Source organism: Colossoma macropomum, unplaced genomic scaffold (genome assembly GCF_904425465.1).
Source record: "Colossoma macropomum unplaced genomic scaffold, Colossoma_macropomum, whole genome shotgun sequence".
Classification (NCBI taxonomy): Eukaryota; Metazoa; Chordata; class Actinopteri; order Characiformes; family Serrasalmidae; genus Colossoma; species Colossoma macropomum.
The window spans coordinates 14,382,584-14,403,837 of record NW_023494797.1 but is presented as its reverse complement, the minus strand read 5'-3'; the positions used below and the strand labels follow the sequence as shown (position 1 = coordinate 14,403,837).

The 21,254-nt window shown below is 39.3% G+C and overlaps 1 protein-coding gene across 4 annotated transcripts in view; it reads right to left on the bottom strand.

Annotated features, from left to right (window-relative positions):
• Window positions 1–7,291: 7,291 nt before the first annotated feature.
• The window catches only part of tcf12 (transcription factor 12), a 190,871-nt gene continuing 176,908 nt past the window's right edge, over window positions 7,292–21,254 (bottom strand). For 3 of the 4 annotated variants that reach the window (XM_036584373.1, XM_036584374.1, XM_036584375.1), the window contains 6 exons: window positions 19,543–19,734; window positions 14,851–14,965; window positions 13,829–13,994; window positions 13,124–13,356; window positions 12,693–12,846; window positions 7,292–11,343 (listed from right to left, as the gene is read on the bottom strand). In XM_036584373.1, coding sequence (XP_036440266.1) covers window positions 12,704–12,846; window positions 13,124–13,356; window positions 13,829–13,994; window positions 14,851–14,965; window positions 19,543–19,734 — 849 coding nt within the window. In that variant the 3' untranslated portion in view covers window positions 7,292–11,343; window positions 12,693–12,703. Of the gene's footprint in view, window positions 11,344–12,692; window positions 12,847–13,123; window positions 13,357–13,828; window positions 13,995–14,850; window positions 14,966–19,542; window positions 19,735–20,517; window positions 20,590–21,254 lie in introns of all 4 variants that reach the window. The other variant, XM_036584376.1, reaches the window with a different exon arrangement.

Sequence of the window (21,254 nt, the reverse complement as noted above, 5' to 3'; positions counted from 1 at the left end):
GCAACAGCGCTACCCACTGCGCCACCGTGCTGCCCCCGAAGTGATAAGATCACTAAAGAAAACGGGAAGGGTGGCTGTAACGTGCTGCGTGGACACCCATCACCACTGGATCTTATTTCAGGGTAACAGCGCATTTTATCGCAGATGAGTGGCAGCAGCGTCTCTGACTGAGAGCCTTCTAGTTCACTTGCCGCATCACTTCCATTTGATTTATCAATAAAAGATATTTTAGATATTTAAAGCAAAGTATTTGTAATGATCCGTAATGCATTTACATTATGGATCATTACAAATACTTTGCTTTAAAACTACCAAGTCCTCAGACAGTAGGAAGATAGAAATCCTGTATAGAGAAAAAAGATGCATCGAGATGCATCGATAATCGTTTTGTAATCGCATCGCAGCCCTCTGAATCGTAACTGAATCAAATCGTGAGGTGCCAAAAGATTCCAACCCCCTAGGCCTCAACATGGTAATTTGTAATTGCAATATAGTAATTTGTGGCCTCAACATAGTAAATTGTGGTGCCCAATATAGTAATTTGTGGCCTATATAATAAATTGTGGCCTCAGTATATTAATTAGTGGCCTCAACATAGTAATTCATCACCTCAGTATAGGAATTTGTGTCCTCATTATAGTAAATTGTGGCCTCAATATAGTACTTTGTGGCCTCAACGTAGTAAATTGTGTCCTTAATATAGTAATTTGTGACCTCAACACAGTAAACTGTGGTATCAATATAGCAATTTGTGGTCTCAACGTAGTAATTTGTGACCTCAATATAGTAATTTGTGGCTTCAGTATAGTAATTTGTGACCTCAGCATAGTCAATTGTGTCCTCAGCCTAGTAATTTGTGGTCTCAACATAGTAAACTTTGGTCTCAAATATTAATTTGTGGCCTCAATATGATAAATTGTGGCCATGCTTTATTAAAAGATAATCACTGTGTCACCTTAGGGGCTCCGTACTGTTTACATTTGTAAGAGAATACTTTTAGAATCCATAAGTACTAAATAAAAAACACATCAGATCTTCAAAAGAAGCACCACCCTGAGTGGACAGATAAATCAGCGTCAGTAATGATGAGCCAGTTATTAATCTTGGTGTTATTTATCTGAGCTTTTTTGAGGGGTGATTGAACTGAATGGTCTCCTCAGTAGCAGATAAGTTTAGTAAGTGTTGTTCTGGACTTTTGTATCATGGCAGGATGTTACTTACATGTCATTAAGTGAAAATCACATCGCTGTTGTTGGAAGAAAACCGCATATCTCCATTTTTTTTTTTCAGTTTTTGACATATTTTGAAAAATTACATTTTTTGTGAATTTAAAGAAGAATGCACCAAAAGTAACGGTCCAAAATGACTTGGAAAAAAGTCTGGTTCCACTGACCTACATTAAAAGTAAAGCAGGTTTTTTCCTTCTCCTGTAAATTTACCATTTTGGAGATACGAGGTTTTGTTCTGACAACAGCGATATCCACCCTCTTTATAGTCAAATTTGAAAAAAATCGTATAGTAGCCAACATTTTATGTTTTAGTTTTTTGCCCCATTTGCAAAATTCTGCAAATAAACAGTAACAGTGCATTAAAATGTGTATAAGCGTGTCTCTGTAGAGTAGGGTGTTCACCTATTTCACTTAGAAAATCAACAAACATGTTATTTGACCAAAGGTGCCCAAACTTTTGCATGTGACTGTATATTTACAGAAGAATGACATGAATAGAATTCCAACCAGTAAATGTGAATGAGGTACAAGTTAGAAAAGCAGTTTTTCCATTGTGCCCTGTCAAGATGTAAACATATTCTGTATGTTATTGTTATTTATGTAGTGAAATTGAATACATTTGTGAATACAGTATTCAGTATTCAGCCGTCGCTACCTTTTCAATGTATTCAGCACAACTCTGACTGTCTGTAGCCTGTCTGTTGGTGTACAAATTATCAGCCCCTCCAGCCCTTCCTTGTTCATCATAGGGACCACTGTAGGACCACTTTGACGGTAATATTTGGGTGAAGGTCCAGTCTCAGCACAGCAGTGACACTTATAACGTAGTATGTGTGGTGCTGAGATGAGTCACAGCAGTGTTGCTGAATGATAAATCAAAATTATCCAGCCAACAACACCCCTGTGGTCAGAAACTGACCACTGATGAAGGTACAGAGAAAGATTAACACAAATTGAGCAAAGTGGAGTCACTAGAGAGTGGTTTCCAATAAAGTGGCCAGTAAGTGTCTACACCGGGCTGCCACCTGTCAAGGCTTTCCTTGTGTTGCCCAGGTTTTTGGTTGCCTGTTGAGGAAAAAAATAATTCCACCAAATGTCCAGGACTTTTTATGACGTTTGAACTGCTTCTTCTTTCAAAGTGCCTTCAGTGTAGGGAGAGCTGTTTGAAAAAAGTGCGCTGTTGATTGACATGTTGAGGCACTAGGCAGGCCTTCAGTGTAATAGCTGAGAAGATTAGGTTCTGTAGCTGAACTAACATCTATCTACTTTAGACTGCAGCTGCCTGTATTCAGTACAAAATCAAGCTACTGATCGAGCGTCCAGAAATTTTACAGGACTGAGGCAGTGATACACAGTGTGTTAAAACTCCAACAGCATTGCTGTGCTGAGAATGATCCACCTTCTAAATAATATCTGGTCCATGGTGGTCCCTTTCCATTGATGGGCAGGGCAAAGGGGGCTTAAGGCAACAGATGGGCCACAGTCAGTAATTACAAACCTACAAAGTGCAGCAACATGGTAGGTGTTTCTGATAAAATGGCCAAGCAGTGAAGGTAAAAGGCAGGTGTTTCTAATAAACTTGCAGCTGAGTGTATTTCTGTGTGTATGTGTGTGTCTGAGAGTTGGACTTCGGTTTGTATATGAATTCTAGTGCTGGGTCAAGTTACAGGAGTGTACAATAGAAGCTCTGTTCATGGCTCAAACGCTCAGACAGAAAGTGTCCAGCAGAGGGCAGTGTGCATCTCCATTTGGACAGACGAAAGGCCCATGAGGAAATCTGAGGGTGAAGAAACCCCATTAGCTGGCAGCACGTGGTAAACAGAACTCATTCTTCTTGGCCTTCTGGATCTGTGCAGGCTTAGCATGAGTTTGTTTTATAATGTGTAACTCAAGTGTGACCAACCATTTTGTCATTGATGGGTAACTGCAGGGCCTCATGGTCAGCAAACACTGGCAAAATGGGGCATACAACTAGAAATCTTACAGTACTGTGCAAAAGTCAGAGACCACTTTTCTTTTATTCAACTTGCAGCCAGAACAGCCAAGTTATGAATTTTTCAGATTAATTTTTTTTATATATCTCTAATGTGGAGCTGCAAGACCTGGTAAGACACCAAAACTGCCCCACCAGATAAACAGCACTTAACGCTTTCGTCTTTGAGAGAGAGGAGAAAATCAAGCTGCTTCAGATCTGAAAACATCCACAGGTGTATCTGTCCATCCTTCCACTGTGAGAAGACAACTCAGCGCTATGGGTCTGAAAGGATGTGTAGCTGTCAAGAAGAACCTCACTGAGAAAAGGAGACGGACACATCAAACAAAGAAGCTGAAAAATGGACAGACCACCCCAGAGTCCAGACCTCAACATCACTTGAATGTGTTTGGGATTATTTGGATTGTAAGAGGCAGAAAATGCAGAAACAGCTATTAAAACTAAGCGCTGGAGGAAAAGTATCTCTACATATTAGTTTGAAAAGCTGAAAAATGTACCTCCTAAAAGAATGGATGCTGTAATGAAGACCAAAAGTGGACACTGAAACTATGAACTACTGAAAAAATGTATATGTTGTTTCTGGGTCATTTCATCTTTTTTCTGATGCTGAAAAATTAATAACTTACTTATTTGCTGTTTTGACTGGAAATTAAGTAAATGAAGGCTGGTCTCTGACTTTTGCACAGTGCTGTATGTCCAGAGCGACATTCTTTACAGCATTTTGCATTTTGTCAAAGCAGCTGGCGTGTACACTAGTAGACCTGGAGGTCAAAATGTCTTCAGCTTTAGTAGAAATTGTATATGTAGTCAAACTTAAAGGAGCATTTCAACATAAACTAGCGTTCAGTTTGCTGTTTGTCTTGTCATGTAATATATTCTGTAGTGCTGCTCAATTATTTCGACAGAATTCAAGACTTTGTATCCGTTTTGTTTTCTACGGAAGCCCGGAGAGGCCATGAGGTAGTTACATTCTGGGTTGTTATATTGAGATAATGAGTTAACCATCTTGTGACCTCAAGATAACAAAGTTGTTATCTTGAGATAGCAAATTAACTTTCTTGTGATCCCTAGATAACAAATTGGTTATATTGAGATAACAAGTTAACTATATTGTGATCTCAAGATAACAAAGTTGTCTTGAGATAATGACTTAGCTATCCTGTGATCTCAAGATGCCAATGTTGTCTTGAGATAATGAGTTAATTATCTTGTGATCTCAAGATAACAAAGTTGCTATATTGTTAAATTGTTATATTGAGATAATGTATTATCTTGTGATCTGAACATAGTTATCTTGAGATAATGACTTAACTATCCTGTGATCTCAAGATAAAAAAGTTATATTGTTATATTGAGATAACAAGTTAATTATCTTGTGATCTCAAGATAACAAAGATCACAAGGTAGTTAACTTGTTATCTCAGGATAACAATCCAGAAAATCATAGCAACAGCTCATGGCCTCTCTGGACTTCCATAGTTTTCGTCCTTCCATTGTTCTCTTACTACAATACCCAGCATTCATTACGCAAATATGTCATACAACCTTTGGAAGATGGGCCCCCAGTGATGAATAAATCCTGACTGCTAGTATGGAGGCTTATATATACAGATGTGATGCCTGGCATCCTTTTGCGTTAGTCAGCTAGTGGAAAAAAAACATTTTAAACAGCTCAGCGTCAAGTATCTGCACCACAGTGGTCGTAGTTTTCCACCTTTAAGATCATCAGAAGGAGGTTTTCTTATACATAGAGGCGTCACTGCAAGAGGTGAGTAGCCATGTTTACAACAAATGTAGTGATGGTTAAAATTTATATTTTGTCCAAATTGTCTCTTCAAGTAGAAAACTTACATATAACATGTCATATATTGTTGCTGTCATATCAAATATATCTGTTTTTATTTTCTACATCATTTGTGCACAGCGGCTGCCCTTTACATTGTGTGAGCATTTCATGATGTATGGACCAATAGGAGTGGTCCTACAGTGGCCCTTATGATGAACAAGGAAGAGGCAGGGCTGATCATTTGTATTACTTAGAATAAAGCCCTGTTGCATTAAAAGGTTAAGAAGGTTTTTGCCTTCTTCTGTGAAGATCCAGTTCTGGAGATTTTTTTGGACAGTGATGATATATTCTGGTATAAATAATACATTTTTATTTATAATCTCATGTATGGTTTTCAATATTCTAATATAAAGTTAATTTAAACAACAGATGAGCTTCTAAACCTGTATATATTCAGCAATATTCTCACATAAAGACTACTGCAGCAGTCTAACTTTGTTTTTTGCATCAGTGCCTTTCTGTAGGAAATCTGTTTTAAGTATATATTTCAAAAGAACTGATTGTTTTCTGAAGTACACAAATGTAGACTGAGGGCATGGAACGTCCAGCCAACAGCAATAATCAACAGGCTGACCGGTGAGGTTATGCTCTCTAAGCATGGCAGCTTTTGATCGGACTCCAGCAAACAAGAGCCAAAGTGACAGCCAAGGCAGGCAGACAGGGGAAAATCAGCCTCAAACATGGTGGTCTCCCCCTCACACGAAACATGCCTGTTTTTCTAGGTGACCGCAAGTAAACACTCGAGGGCACGATAAAGTCAGGAAGGAACACACACACATACACACACACACTTCCAATCAGTCTCACAAATGCACTCCCACACAACTCCGAGAGGAAATGGGACAAAACAGTCCCACCCACTCGGAGCAGCAGCCTGAGGCCAGATGAGGTGTAGTGGTGGGATTATAACAGGACTCTGAGGCTTCCAGTGTTTTACTGAATTGGCTACAGAGCACACAGCAGTCAGTGAAGTTCTCCTGAGCGCTGCCGCGATCGAACCTGTCAGCGTGGGACGCGTCCCGATGAGGAATCGTCTCACGCTCACACATGTACAGGAAGATAATGCGAGGCAGATGTGCTGGGCCTGCGAGACGAGCACTGGGCTTTAGTTTAGTCTTTTAATTGGACAGCCAGGACTGATGTCACTGCACAAACATGCACAGATGAGCTGAAAAAATGAGAGGCGGCCTCCTATTGGCTGCTCCCGCAAACACAATTTTAACAGCTCTGTGAGATTTTGTGTTTAACTCCAATCATTTTTTCCAAAAAGTCTGCATAATTCAAGTGTTGAGATATAAACAAAGTCATTCAGAGTGGTTTGATGTGAAACGGCTCATTGGAGAGAAATACCGTCAGATTTCTTTGCAGTAACGGGTAACAGAGATCAGCAGTCACAGTGTCTACAACACAAATATAGCCATTTTTTTTGCTATTCAAAATGACATGTGGACCTACAGGTGTCTTATGAGTGTTTATGTGTAATGATGATAGTGAAATGGTGGTAAATCAGAACAAGTGAGATTTGTTGGGGGCTGTTTTGCCTGCATGTATCCCTCCAGCAGGAGTAGATTTTTAAAAAGCAAAAGGTTCAGGCATAAGCCTGTTCTCAAAACTAACATACCCGGGCATTAGACAACATACTCATAACCATCTCTTCCTGTGAAGTCATTTTTAAAAGCATTTAGACGCTTCGGACGTCTGGTTCCTATCACAACTACTGTAAACAATTCTGACTCCAGAAAACTTCACATCAAACCACTGTGAATGACTTTGTTTACATCTTAACCATCTAATTATACAGGTGGAATTTCCATTTAACACTTAAAATTCAATAAATAAATGGTTAATTTGTCCTTTTTAGCCCATATCACAATGATGATAATGATAATAATAATAATAATAATAATAATAACCTGTTTTAGTTCATATTGGCATCAAAAAACAAAAATAAACAAACATAGAAAAGAAAATTAGCCACATTTAAGGAAAGAATGATTCTAAACTGTGGACAAAGCTTTTCCTCCGGATCCATTTGTGTCTCAGTGAAGACGATGCCTTTCAGTCAAGTTAAAGACAGATGTTGAACTTTTCACACAGAACGTCTGAAGAACCGCCAAAAGCTCGTGGAACTCGACCAACAAACATAAATAACACAAGACTATACGCACCGAACAAACACAACGAGAGACACACACTTCAAAACAAGGGGACTAGATGCGAGCGTACTGCTATCACACTTTATTAAAAATAGAAACATATGTTCCATAGTACTTCTTTTTCGATACAGACTACAATGGTCCACTGATATGCCTTCAAAAAAATGAGTTACATAGTATAAAACACACTCTTGCACAGAGTTCTTCATTTGGCCTAAATCCACTGTAGAAAAGTCTTCTAAAGAGGAGACGCTGTGGCAGGACTGCAGACGTGAGAAGCCCATTCACTGGAATACATTTGTTTTTTGTTTGTTTTGCCTGTTCTTGTTTTTTTTTTGTACACGAGCTCAATGAACTTACAATGTTCGACAAATCAATAGCACTGCAATGACAGAGAGGAGAAACGTGGAGAAGGAAATAAACGCACATACAGTCTCGTTAAAAAAGATGGCACATTTATTGCTACATAAATGTTATATACATATTGTGTTTTCTGTTACAGAGACAGAAACAAAAAAAAAGAGTTTGACTTCTTGCTGCTGGTTTTCTTTTATTTCTGATGTGCATCGACAATACCTTGGATTTGGACAGGGGTACAAATCTCAAATCTTTTATTCAACCAACAATGCAGACTAGAAAGAGAGAAGGAGAACACATCCTAGAGAACATCGAGCTCGTACGATACCCCATACGCACTACACCTCGAGCTACAATCCTACTTCATGTTCTTAAGATGCTATCGTTTTTCTGATAATAATAATGGACAGGTTATGGTAAATAACCGTACATTTTTTTTTACTATCTAATATAGTAAAATAAAGTAAGAAACTTTTTACTCAAAACTTTTTGATTTCAAAAATCTAGAAAGAGTAATATTTAGAATTCAAGAAATGTTCTTACAATATTATTGTATAAAAGGCTAACTACAGTGAAAAATAAGCCAAATGTTTTTTTTTTATCCTTTTCATATACTTTTTTTTCTTCTTCTTATGAGGGAAAGCATCAGGGCATACGGCAAAGACTAACATATCCAACAGAGGAGCGAAGGAACAGAAAAAAAACAAAAAACGCGGAAAAATGAAAAGCAGAAAAAAACAGAACAGACAAAGAGATGACACAACCTCGATCAACTTCAGCCAGCAACAACACAAGCTCGTGAATACTGAAATGTATGACAAGGCCACAAAGACTAGTGGATATCACAGGGAGAGTAAAAGGGAGAGACTTTCCACAAAGAAAAGAAAGGAAAAAAGAAAACAAAAAAACAAAGGAGCGAATAGAAATCTGTTATTCGTCGTCCGTGTTTGTTCTTTAGACTGTCATTCTAACGTGGCAGCTTTTGTTGTGTGGAGGGTGAGCATGCATGGAAGACAACAGACGGGGAAGAAAACGAGCTAAAGAAAGAATTAAGACCACAAATAGTTTCAAAAGGAAAAAAAATGAAGATGTGAATCCTGATAAGAAAACAGACAAAAAAAAATCTGGTGTTTGTTCATCGTTTTGTTTACACTCTTAAAAACAAAATAAAAGTTCTACAAAGGGTTCTTTTGTGCCATGGCAGAACCACTTTCGCTTCCCCAAAGAACCATGCCTGAAACACAGAACTGATCACAAATAACCCTTTAAAGGTTTAAAGAACCATCACATCATGTAAATGTTCTATACTCCTTTTTAAAGTTCAGGTTAAGTTCTAGGAAGAACCCTTACACTGGTAAAACACAGCATTTCTCACAGCGTGATCCTACAGAAGAACCACTTTTGCCTCCCCAAAGAACCATGCCTAAAACTCCGAACTGATAGACAATAACCATTTAAAGGTTTAAAGATCCTACACATAATGTAAATGTAAGTGTTCTAGAATCCTTTCCGTAGAACTTCTTAAAGTTCTAGGAAGAACCCTTAAACTGGTACCCTGTGCCAAAAGTTTCTCACAGTGTGAACCCACAGAAAAAAAGACTTTTGGTTCCCTAAAGAACCAAGTTCAAAGAATACTGCTTACGAATTTAGGTTCTTCCTAGAACCTTTGCATTATGCGGAGGATCTCTGAACCGTTAAAAGGTTCTATACATTCGCATATTTCATTATCGCTCCTTTGAAAGGTTCTTTAGGGAGCCAAAAGTGGTTCTTCTGTGGGGGAAGAACATTTCTTGGCACATTCACTTTTAAGAGTGCAACAGTTTAAGGGGTCTTCCTAGAACTTGTGGAGGTTCTTGAAAGGTTCTGTACAGAAGCATCCACTGGACGTTTTTAAGGGAACTAAAAGAGGTTCTTCCTGGCACCTTTATTTTCAAGAGGGTACCAGTTTTAGAGTTCTCTCCAGAACCTTGTGTGGGGGTTTTTAAAACTTTAAATAGGTTCTTTACAAAAGTGGCTCTGTGAAGAAGCATCCACGTTTTTAAGGGACCAAAAGTGGCTCTTGCGTGGGTGAAGAACCCTTTGTGGCACCTTTATTTTTAAGAGTGCAGTCGGTTATTGTTGTTGCGTTTTGTCACAGCGTTTGAATTCATAGAGCTTCTTTCTTTCTTTCTTTCTCGTATGACAGACACTGCACTCTCACTCTGCTGATCACTGTTATCAAGTACTTCAACGCTTTGGGGGGGAAGGAGAGACAAAGCCATCCTAAGTAACTTAGAATATCTTTCTTCTATTTTCACACGACAATATACGCTTTACTATGAAGCCTAGAGATGCTTTGTATGCAATTACAAATAAACATATAACGTGGTTACTTAGAGTAATGATTTTTTTGTGGTTTTCTTTTTTTTGTTCTTTTTTTCTTAAATGTTAATGGTTTTCGACAGAAAGAAAATAAAGCAAAACTTCAATTCAGGCCAGGTGATGTTGTGGTCATCGTTTCCAATCTACTCTCTCGTCTCCGACACAGCTAAATGTCTAATTCCTCAGCTTTAGGCTAAAGCGCAGAAGGAGGGTCCTGAGCGCAGACGCGCCAAAAAGCATGACCACCGCTGCTGCAGAGACCAAAATAATGTAACATCAGGAAAAAACAAAACAAAAACAAAAACAAAGAAACTGCAGTAAATGGAAAAATGCCATTTTCTTTCCACTTTAACACTATTATGGCAAAGGAATTAAAAGGACAAGACGACGCCCCTCTTTTCCTTCGGTTAAGACACTATGAAGTATGCGAGGAATGCTAGGGTTTAGTAACTGGTCTGCTCTCTGTATTTGAACTGCTTTACTAATGACTATAAACATGTCAGCCTGCAGGTGACCTTAGACCTTTCAGTAAAGCTGGAGTTTGCCACGCCGGAGCAGAAACGCACCCGTTTTCTGCATTTTTTTCCGCTCCACTCTGCTTCCGTTCAAGGCTGCGGCCTGGAGTCTCAGCAACACTCGACAACATGTCATTTAGGTAGTTTTGGTTCGTCATGCTGTTACTCGTGGAATGAATCTAACATAAATATAAATAATATATTATTTCTTCTTATTTTTTTATTTTTCTAGACAAAAAGGGGCGGGGCCTTGAGACTCTGATCATTTAAAATTGCCACAGATAAGATTTCGAGCATCCGAGTTGGGTGAAAACGGTGTAAACGCGAGGAGCGGATGGCCGGAGATTGGCGTTTAGCTCCTGAGCTGAAACCCTGGCAAACTGAAGATCTACTGAAATACCACCGGCTTTTCAAAGCAATGTCATAACTTTCCCTTTAAACATAGACTTTATAGCTCAGTAACATAATAAATAGAAAAAAATCAAAACAAACAAACATAAAAAAAACAACAACAAAAAAAAAAGAATTGCTGTTACAATGCATTCGTCAATTCAGTTTAGGCACAAGGCAACTTCCACGTGGAGGGGACCGCGACAGTCTCTGATTGTACAGATGTGACACACTGCTTGCAGACAGTGATATGTGCTGAAGGGCTTTTTGTTTGTGTGTTTCTCTTGGGCAGAAATTTGCTGAACAATGTCGGATGTCTTCTGAGGAAGTTTGGCGCTTGCCAGTTTTCTTCGAGCTCAGGATTGCCTGACCGTGGAATTTCGCTTCGAGTGGTCTCTGTCTTTTCAAATTTGTGTCACAAGCTGTGAGTCCTGTCTGCCCTTGGAAAGCAAGGTCACCGACGCTATCTTACAGACTCCCTCTGCATCACTTTGATCTGAAAGTTCAAATGAAAAAAACATCAAATGAGTATTTATAATGAAGGACACGGTCTGACAGAGCAAATCTACTATTTTTCAACTTGACCTTCACTTTTATGGTGCACACTGTAAATTATGCATTCCATATAGAATGATTTTAAAACGAATGATGTAGAGTTGCTGATTAAACCAGTACAGAAGTTCTAAACACTGCTGACATTTCTACACAATGAGTGTACAGGAGTGCTGTGCTTCAGGGGACACTAGCAAGGTTGAAATCTGCCGCCAAGGCTATGTTAGTCTAGAAAGACAGAATATTGAACATTGTGATGAATATTGTGTATATTACCTGTATATAAAACTTGCTCAGATGGAATATTCTCTGAATCCATGTATATTTAATTCATATAGTCACCGTCCAAAGAAAAACAATCATCTCCAACACAGTAAGTTTACAGGAGAGGGCAAAAATGTTCTTTACTTTTAATGCAAGTCAATGGAAAAAGATTTTTTTTCTAAGCAATTTTTGGGAATTTTTATTTGTCCGTTGATCAAAACATTTTCACACAATGTAAAGAATGGCTGCTGTGCTCAAATGATGCAGAAAAGTGAAAATCACACACAAAAAAATAAAATAAATAAGATACATGTTTTTACTTTGGGCAGTGATGATATGTCAGTTTAGACGTCATTTGTCAAATTACATGTGTTTTGTTGGTTTTGAAAGTAATAAAAAGTACACACCCTCTATAGAGAACACACTTCTACACATTTTAATACACAATTACTGGTTATTTGCTGAATTTAACATAAAAACATAAAATGTGTTCTGTGCAAAAGTTATAACACATTTTGTATTTTATGCCATATTTATGTGTAATTTGAGTGGTGGTGTTCAAACTCTTGCATACAGCTGTATGTTGTATATTACTGACTATACTACTGTGTTATTTTCTTTGTGCATCGGAAACTTGTCTGGTCTATTACTGTGATCATTACTGTATATTGTATCTGCGCTGAAAACTTGCCTAAACGCAATATTGTCTGAAAATAGCGAATCCTACATGTACACTGTATATTAAAGAATAACTGTACGCTGTTTTGCACACTGCCTGGTTGAAATATTGTCTGAATATAGTGTATATGTTAACATTATATTTCATAGTCTACAATTATGGTGTATTCTTTGTGCACTGAAAGCTTGCCTGACTGTCTGAATTTATGGTATATTACCTATTTATTGTATTTTATATAATATATAAATCCTACGGTTGTGTTTTCTTTATCATTGTTCTTTGATGCCTGCTGACTTGAACAATAACTCCATTGTATCTCTGTTTGTCCTGCTTCCACACAGCTCGCTCACCTGTAGAGTGCTCACAGATGGCCCATGGGGTTGGATGTGTCTGTCAGGCCGGGGTGAATGGAGGGGTGAGTCTGCTGGGGCTCCCCCGAAACACCAGACACCTTCTCCTCCTCTCGCCGCTTAAGGCAGGCCGCTTTGGGGTTCAGGTTCCGCTCTGAGTGAATGAAAGGAACACAAGAAAGTTGGGCTTTACATTCTATTTAAACTTGTGTTGTACTCCCTCAATATGTCCCGACCCCTGCCTTCAAATATCACACTAATACAAAATCCGTTATCCGTTCTGAAGTCAACATTCTGGTACTGTGACAGTCCGGACTTGATATAGAAGTTTTATTAAGGCTACCAAGCAACGATAAAAACACTGATGATGCACAGTCTGCAAGGGGGACTTTGTATTTTTGCAGTATACAGTGAAGTGGAGAGTGGCTGACCCCTGACTTGCTGCTCCAGGCTGAGGATGACTGCGACGGCCTGGTGCAGGATGAGGAGTTTGGTCTGGGGCTTCTCGCTCTTCAGGTGCAGCTGGCACATACGGCCAAGCTCCTTAAATGCCTCGTTGATGTCTCTCACTCGCAGCCTCTCTCGCGCGTTATTGGCCATCCTCCTCTCGCGCTCGCGCTCCGCCTTCTGCTCCGGGTTCAGATCCTCATCCTCATTAATGCTACTGTGGAGGGCAAGAAGAACACATGCTAAAGTCAGCCTCCCACAGTTTTATATACACACACACACATATTATATATAACTGCCACTAATCATGAAAAACATGAAAATGAACCAAGGCAAGTATCTAATACAAGCAAATGAATGAAGAAATTCTTGCATCTATGAAACTGTAACTTTATAAAACTTATTTTGGACCCGTTTCTGCTGATGGTACAGTCATAATGACATGTTCACATGATGTAAAGGACAATTTTTCAAATGTGCAAAAAATGAAAACCTAAACACCTCCCACATAACATACACATATATTTTAATCTTCAATTTAACCAAGCAGACCATTAAAAACAAATTCTTATTTACAGTGGTGGCCTGGCAAATTAGGATATTTTAAAATGGCCAACAAGTTATACAACATTACTCATACACATGTTCATGTTTTTGAGTTGGGAAGCTCCTGTGTGAGTGGACCTTACCTTGTTCGAGTGCCTCCTCTGGGTGTTTTGATGTCCCTTTTGTCACTCTCGTCATCTGATTTGAGGTTTTCAGAGGAGTGGCTGTCGTGCATGTCATCTTTGTCCTGATCTTCGATCTTAAGATCCAGAGCAGGTGCCACCTGATTTGCCAGTCCACCAGCAAGGCCTGCGTTCGTACAGTAAGCATACCTCACCAGTTATCATTTGCCGTGCTACAGGTGAGATATATTAAATTCTCATGGCAACATACAGCGTGCTGTCCAGCTTCACTGATAAGATGGTGATTTTGAGAAAAAAAAAAAGATACACAGCCACTCTGAAAGACTGCAATACGCTACAAGAAATATAGGGGGCGATTCGGCTTTGGCTGTTTTGTTGCGCCAGAGGAAATTACTTTGCATACAGACGTAATTTCGAATGATAACAGTGGTAAAGAGAAAGGAGACACAATTGTTTGATTAGTTGATTAATCAGATATAGATTATGGGTTAATCAGCCTTAGCTTGCTAAAATGCTATAAATTATAAAAATTACAGTTAGTTGTAGTCCGAGCATACCTGCTAACAGCATATAAACTACCATTCAAAAGTTTGAAAATCACTGTTTTCATTAATATAAAACCTATTTTGTATAAACTGAAATTATGCAGATACTAATACTTCACATTTTAACTGATTTCTAGAAATTGAGAGTAAAGATACAATAAAATTAACATCCAGAATGCCTCATACAGGGATCAAAACCTCATATCCAGGCATTACTGTCAATAATTAGAGTACATAATGTATCATTTAATAACATCTTGCTGTTCCTAAAAACTTAAAATACTGAATAAAACATCTTAAAAGACCTTCTGGTGTCTATCTTATATTATTTCAGTTGCTACTGAATAAAATAACTGGAATTATTAATACAACAAGCGATGCCAAACTTAAGAACAGTACTGTATATAAGCACTAAATGTGAAATTTCTTGGTTTCAACGAGAGTGTCAATCAGAGAGAAAAAGTGAGAGAATGGCACCTCTGAAGGTGTCGGCCTGGTGGTTGAGCTCAGTGCTGGAGGCTGGACCGGCGCTGCTCTGCAGTCCCGTGTGGTTAGAGTTGAGGCTGACGGCTTCCTCGCGGTGAGCAGGGCCCTGTCACAACACATCGACGTGAGAACACGAGCCAGAGAACAGAACTCCAACATCAAGAGCCTCTCTGATCACAGTGATCTGATCAGCGGCCAGAGAACAAAAACCATTTACATTAAAACCAAAGAGCAATTCACAGCGTCCGAGCCTTCACTTCAAAGCCTGAGGAGGCTCTCTGTTCCTACTGTAGCGCCTGACCTCGTCTCTGAAGAACTGAGCACTTCTCACGGTACAAAGAACGACCTCTGCAGCCTCGGGACTTTTTACAAACTGTCATCTTTACATCTTTTTTTTTATTTTTTTTTAGAGAACCACAATGGAAATAAGCCTTTGGGGCTTTGTTGTGTTTTATTCTCAATCATCATGAATATATGTAAGGATTGTATACATGACGCCTTACATGTATATATCATCTTCAATAGATGCTTCATAAGGATATAGAGGTGTTTTCACCAGCTTTACAGAACAAATAGCCAGCAACTCGCTCCCTTAAAGAAAGCATGCTGTAAAACTAGTTTATATTAATTGTTTTGAGTGACTGTGAACATCTCCTATGGTCAGAAACGGAATTTAAAAAATTATTTTGCAAAAACTGCAAAAGAATGAACAGCAGACTAACACTGAAACTGAAGCATTACGCCGAACATTGATGAACAGAGTGCAAATGAATCCTTGTCATTCTATAACCAGACATCTGAAACCCATTTTGGCCAAACAGAGCAGCAAGCTTTAGTGTTGCACTGCCGTTTGCAGGTTTCAGAAATTTTTCAGTGCACCATGAAATCTCACATTTCACAAAGATTCAGTTTTATTGTTTTTTGAACATTTAATAGGGAATTTGTACAAATTTGTTCAACATTTCTAAACAATAAAATCATTTCATTAAAAACAAATTCATTCAGAGTGGTTTGATGTAAAGTGCTTTATTGTAAGGAAACTTGAAGAGTCAGAATTATTTACAGTGGTGCTGATGGGAACCAGACGTCTGAAGGGTTTAATGCTTCTAAAAGCTCCCTCACAAAAAGTTATCCTAATAGGTTATGAATATGCTTGCTGCCTGATGTCTGAGACATCGTCTTCCGATCGTTTTGAGATAAGATTTTGGCGTCCAATGCCTTTTTAAAAAACTATTCATAATAAACTCATTACATGATAAACTCAGAAGACGTGTAGGTTCACTGGTGGTTTTGGATAATAAATAAAATGGCTATATTTGCACTGCATATATTCCCCGGTTCCTCTCACCACCACTGTAAAGAAATCTAAGATGATAAGTTTCTCTAGAACACAGCATTTCACATCAAACCACTAAATGACTTTGTTTACATCTTAGTGATTGAATTATGCAGAAATTTTGAAATAAAATCAAGAACGGTCATTTTCATTTAATTAACTTTCTTACAGTTTATTTTTAAAAATACACTGAACTCACAAAAGTGACTGGAGGAACTATTTATTCTTGCCATACATTGTGTTGCATATGGTATGGAATATTATTACAATCAGACGTGATGCACCTTCTGATCATGTCCTTTTACACCCCAGGTTCACACGGATCTGATTCTGATCCAGCACTTGCCAAGAGAGCGGAGAGTGTTTTCCCTCAGGCTCTCTGCTACTTTTCTCCCTCAGGGACTCTGAAAGGCCAGAGGCATTTCCCTCCTGAGCTGCAGACAGACACACATTCTCCCCTGCGATACTTTCTCCCTTCTGAGAGGCAACTAAGGCTGCACAATACATTGTTATTTAATTATCATCGCAAATGGCCTCTGCAATACTGACATCTGCAGAATGCTGAAATATGCACCGATCACAGTGTTTTTATGGTGCACTTTAAGCATCCTACCCAATCACATCTGCTGAGGAGTTTCTGTGGGAGGGTTGATGAATCGAGATAGTCGTGAAGTCCAACAAAAGTACATTAATTTGGTCAAAATAATGCAGGCCATGCTACCTGCAATAGCTGACCAGCACAAGCATAAGCAGGGCAGTGCCAGCATTCCAAGCGCCGTAACCTCGGTAAACAATCTGTTGAATATCTAATCACGCTAATACGAAACCGATGGATAAAGATCCCCAGGCTGAAGAGAGACTCAACCTCACATAAACAGGTCAGACTATTTCATAATATTTGCATTTTATTCATGAAGATTTCAATCCAGTGTGGCTGTTTCTGAACTGTTTCTACTTTCTTGGTTTTCAAACAGCACCAGCAGACTGTAATTTTAATTAAGCACAACTATCTGTCTTAAAGTGTGTGAGAGTATATTTAAATAAAACTATTGTAGATGCTTAACTAAACAAAAAAAAAGCAATAATACTATTTTTTCCAGCTCTAGAAGCGAGAGATGGAAGGAAAGAGTGGAAGGAGAGTGTCTTTTCCACCCATTTCCTTTAGGAATGCGATCCTAAGTCACTGTTGGCCTCTGTTAACCCCACCGACCCCCTGCCTTCCCCCACCGCCGCACACTAATCTCAGCACCGCTCTCAACAGGTGTCCAAACAAGTCTTTGTCTGGGCTGGAGGAGGAGCATGAGGGGGGTGCCACCCGAAGAAGGCGGCCATTTTCCTCAACGGGCTCGATTACCATACAGCTGAGGACTTCAGTCACACACAAACACACCACACACACTAGTCTGAGGCATCAGATTTCCTGATTTGTTAAGGAACAGAAGACAGAGAGAGAGAAAGAGAGAGGGAGAGAGAGACGAAAAGGCTGCCAAAATAAAGGCATGTGTAGTAGCCGTGCTGAATCAGGGTGCTGTCTTGGACTGTGCAAGTCTTAAAGGGAGAACACTGTTGGCGTATGTAAGAACACAGTAGTTCACTGACGGCCTTGACACAGACGCCTTCTTACAGGGACATAAAGAGGGTCATCACACAAACACAGTATAGCTCTGTCACCAAGCCACACTGCACTCTCACACTCTGCTTCTGTTACAAACACGCACACACTTTGTTTTCATACTTGTGAGGTTATACACAGTTTTATGTTTGAACACATCTGGTCAAATTACGTTTAGTTGATTTTCTAAGTGAAAATACATCATCAAATTAAAAAATTTGTGAAAGTGAAAACATCAAATTAAATACGATATTTTTCTTTGAATTTAAGTGCACAATTTCTATGTTTAGTTGAGCTTAACATACTAGAAAAGCATAAAATCTAAAGTGTACAATAACATTTGCACAGTTTTACGTTTTCCCCAGCAAACAAACAGTAATTGTGCATTAAAATGTGAAGTATGATCTATAATAGTAATTGATTGTGATAATATTATGATAATATAATTATATTATTATAATACTGTTTATGATAATTATATGCACATTTCTCAGCATAAACAACATTCTCAGACTGTTTCTGCAAAATAAAAATTCTGATAAAAAAGCTTGAATTGTTTTTTGAAGTCTATTCAGTGTATTTTTCAAATCAAGTCACAGTGAAATTTGAGATTTTGTGATGTACTGAATAGTTTTCTAAAGAATCGTAATATAATCTAAACGTTGCAAGATTTATAGTCCTAGTCAGAATGTTTCAGACTGATTAGCCGGCTCGTATGCAGTGATTATATCAGCGCACAAGGCATGTGGAAGTAACCCTGACATTTAAGATTGTGCAAGTGAATGACTAATGCTTTAGCATATCTCTGCACACAGAAAAATCTGTCGCTGCTAAAGATGATGACTGCCTGTAATATGTAAAATGAGCAATAAAGGGTAAACTTTTCAAGCACTACATTTCTACGACAGTAAGATGGAACTTATGTTATGTAAGTTATTCCCTAGCATAATGAATTGCTTTTAGAGGGAATTCCGTTGTGAGAATATTAATCAACATTGCTATCCTTCCCGAGACGAATGCAGGCATTTTATAAGGAGAAGTTAAAAAATATGGCCTGGATTATTTCCTACCGCAGGGGGATTAATGGGAAAACACTTGCCTCTGTTGTTTCTTCCCCTACAGCTGTGCTTGTCTTTTTTGTGGGGGGAACGCTTGTGCTAATATAGAGCAGAGCAAGCTCACAGGCCCCGTTTTGACGAAGCTCACAGCGAGCCCCACAGCCCCACAGGCCGAGTCCCTGACCGGCCCGCAGCGCAACGGACTTTTCCAGGGCAGAGCTCAACTACAGCCTGCTTTTCTCATCCAATCCCACCGAGTCGATCGCGAGAAGGCAGAAAGAAAGCGAGCGAGGCAGCCGTGGGCCAGCCATTACGCATATGGAAAGTATGCGGGTTTAAGTTAAACGGCCCTCTGTGGAAAATGGTTCCGTTTCAGCACATGGCCGAGGCTTCATTTTAAACAGGTGGCTCTGCCTTGTTTATTAGCCTATTTGGAGAAGCGTAATGAAAAAAGTGCATGCCTTTCCCTGTCTCGCTCTTTTTCTCTCCCCAGCTGACTCAAAAGTGGACATATTTAGCTGATTTGCTTCAATTTAGTTTAAACAACTGCTAGTGATTGACGGGGGGACTTTGAACTTGGCAGAAATAAAAAAGAAGAAGAAAAAAAAAGACATCAGAGAAAGCTCTGAAACAATTAAGTTATTGTTTCCCAGAGTAAAAAACAAGGCGATTGTTACCATAGATGCTGTCCTGCTGGCAACCAATCCGGACGTGGGGAAGCTGGAGCCGATGGCTGCGATTGGCCCGTTGTGCGCCTGACCCAGCAGGCTGTGGATGTCGCTGGGCAGAGAAGCGGTGGAGCCCACGGCGTGGTTCCGGAGGACATGGATCGCATCATCTAGCCTGTCCAGACGATCCTCCATCCGAGACTGGAGAGAAAGGAAGATATACAAAGGGAGAGAAAGAAGAGGCCGAGGGAGAAGAGAAGGAGAGAGCAGGTTAATATAAGAATGTTCCCAAAAAGAAGGAAACAAAGGTGAAAAGTTACTATTTATGACAAAAGAAAGCTTCAAGGGGGGGAAAATGCAGACATGGCACAAAACTGAAGAATAGAAGACGCGTGACGCGATGAAAAACACGCATGCATCTCGAGGTCTCCTGCAGGACACACATATGAAAGTCTGGAAACTTTTAGCAAACGACACGACTACTTTTTGACCATTAAGGCTTTTAGATACATTCCTAAAATAAAGGCTCCTAAATGAAGGTACAGTTCTTGGAAAATTCTGTATTATTAAACAGCAGAATTAGAACCTTTTCACTATATGGAGGTTCTTTAAACTTTAAAAAGGTGCAATGGATCCTGCATTTTTGCTCTATACCTATGAGCTGGGAGCTGGGATCAAGCAGAAACAGACTGTCTGAGTCTCCCTGAAGGCTGGTTTGAGAACCACTGCTTTAGGAAAACCAAAAGTGGTTCTCTTATGGCATCGCTCCAAAGAACCCCTTTTGGCACCTTTATTTTTAGGAGTGCTGATTACCTCAAGCAAAAAAAACAAAAACAAAAAAAACGCTGGAAGAAATGACTTGGAACAAACAAAACAATAAAAAAAACACAGGATTTAAACAAAGCCTGTGGAAAGAAAAGGGAAAAGAAGGGTGGAAGGAAGAGAGTGTGATGAACGGAAACGGCAGGTAAAGAGCAGGAATACCTCGCAGACATCCTTTAAGAAGGACATGGCATCCTGGAGATGCTCATGCAGCTGCTGATGCACGCGATTTTTCTAAAGTCAGACAGGAACGGGAGAGCAGTGAGACACGGTTACACACAGACAGGCAGAGAAGGGGCAAGAAGGACTAAAGAGAAACACAGAAGCAGAGAAAAGGGTGCAAGGCATCAAAGCAAACCCGTCTGGGTTAACAGCTTCAGTTCCTCTTTAAAGAATCTGTGATGACTGATAACCCTCAGGGCTAGAGGTGGCTTTACTTTCCCATACCGATGCTGAAACATTGAGCGCACACTGATACGGACTACTTTTATATTGCTCATCTTAAAGGAGAATTCCACCATTTTTTAAAATCCTGCATAATTCAATGGTTGAAATGAAAACAACATAATTCTGAGCGTTTTGATATAAAATGGCGCATTAAAGAGAAATGTATTGACTCCGATTTCTTTCAAGTGGTGCTGAAAGGAACCAGAGGTCACATCACAAATTTTACGCCACGCCATTTTACTTCTATCCAAAATGAGTCGCGAACCTACATGTGTTTGAGTTTTTAAGGTTAGGCTGATGGTGGTAAAACAGAGGTGAATCTTGAAAAAAATAGTTTTATTTGCGGACTATGTTCCATTAAACATCCTACACGTACAACTCCGCTATGAATGTGTCAATCAATGTGCTTCTCTGATCTTTCCAAAACTGTCATAAAACGTTGTCTCAGGCAT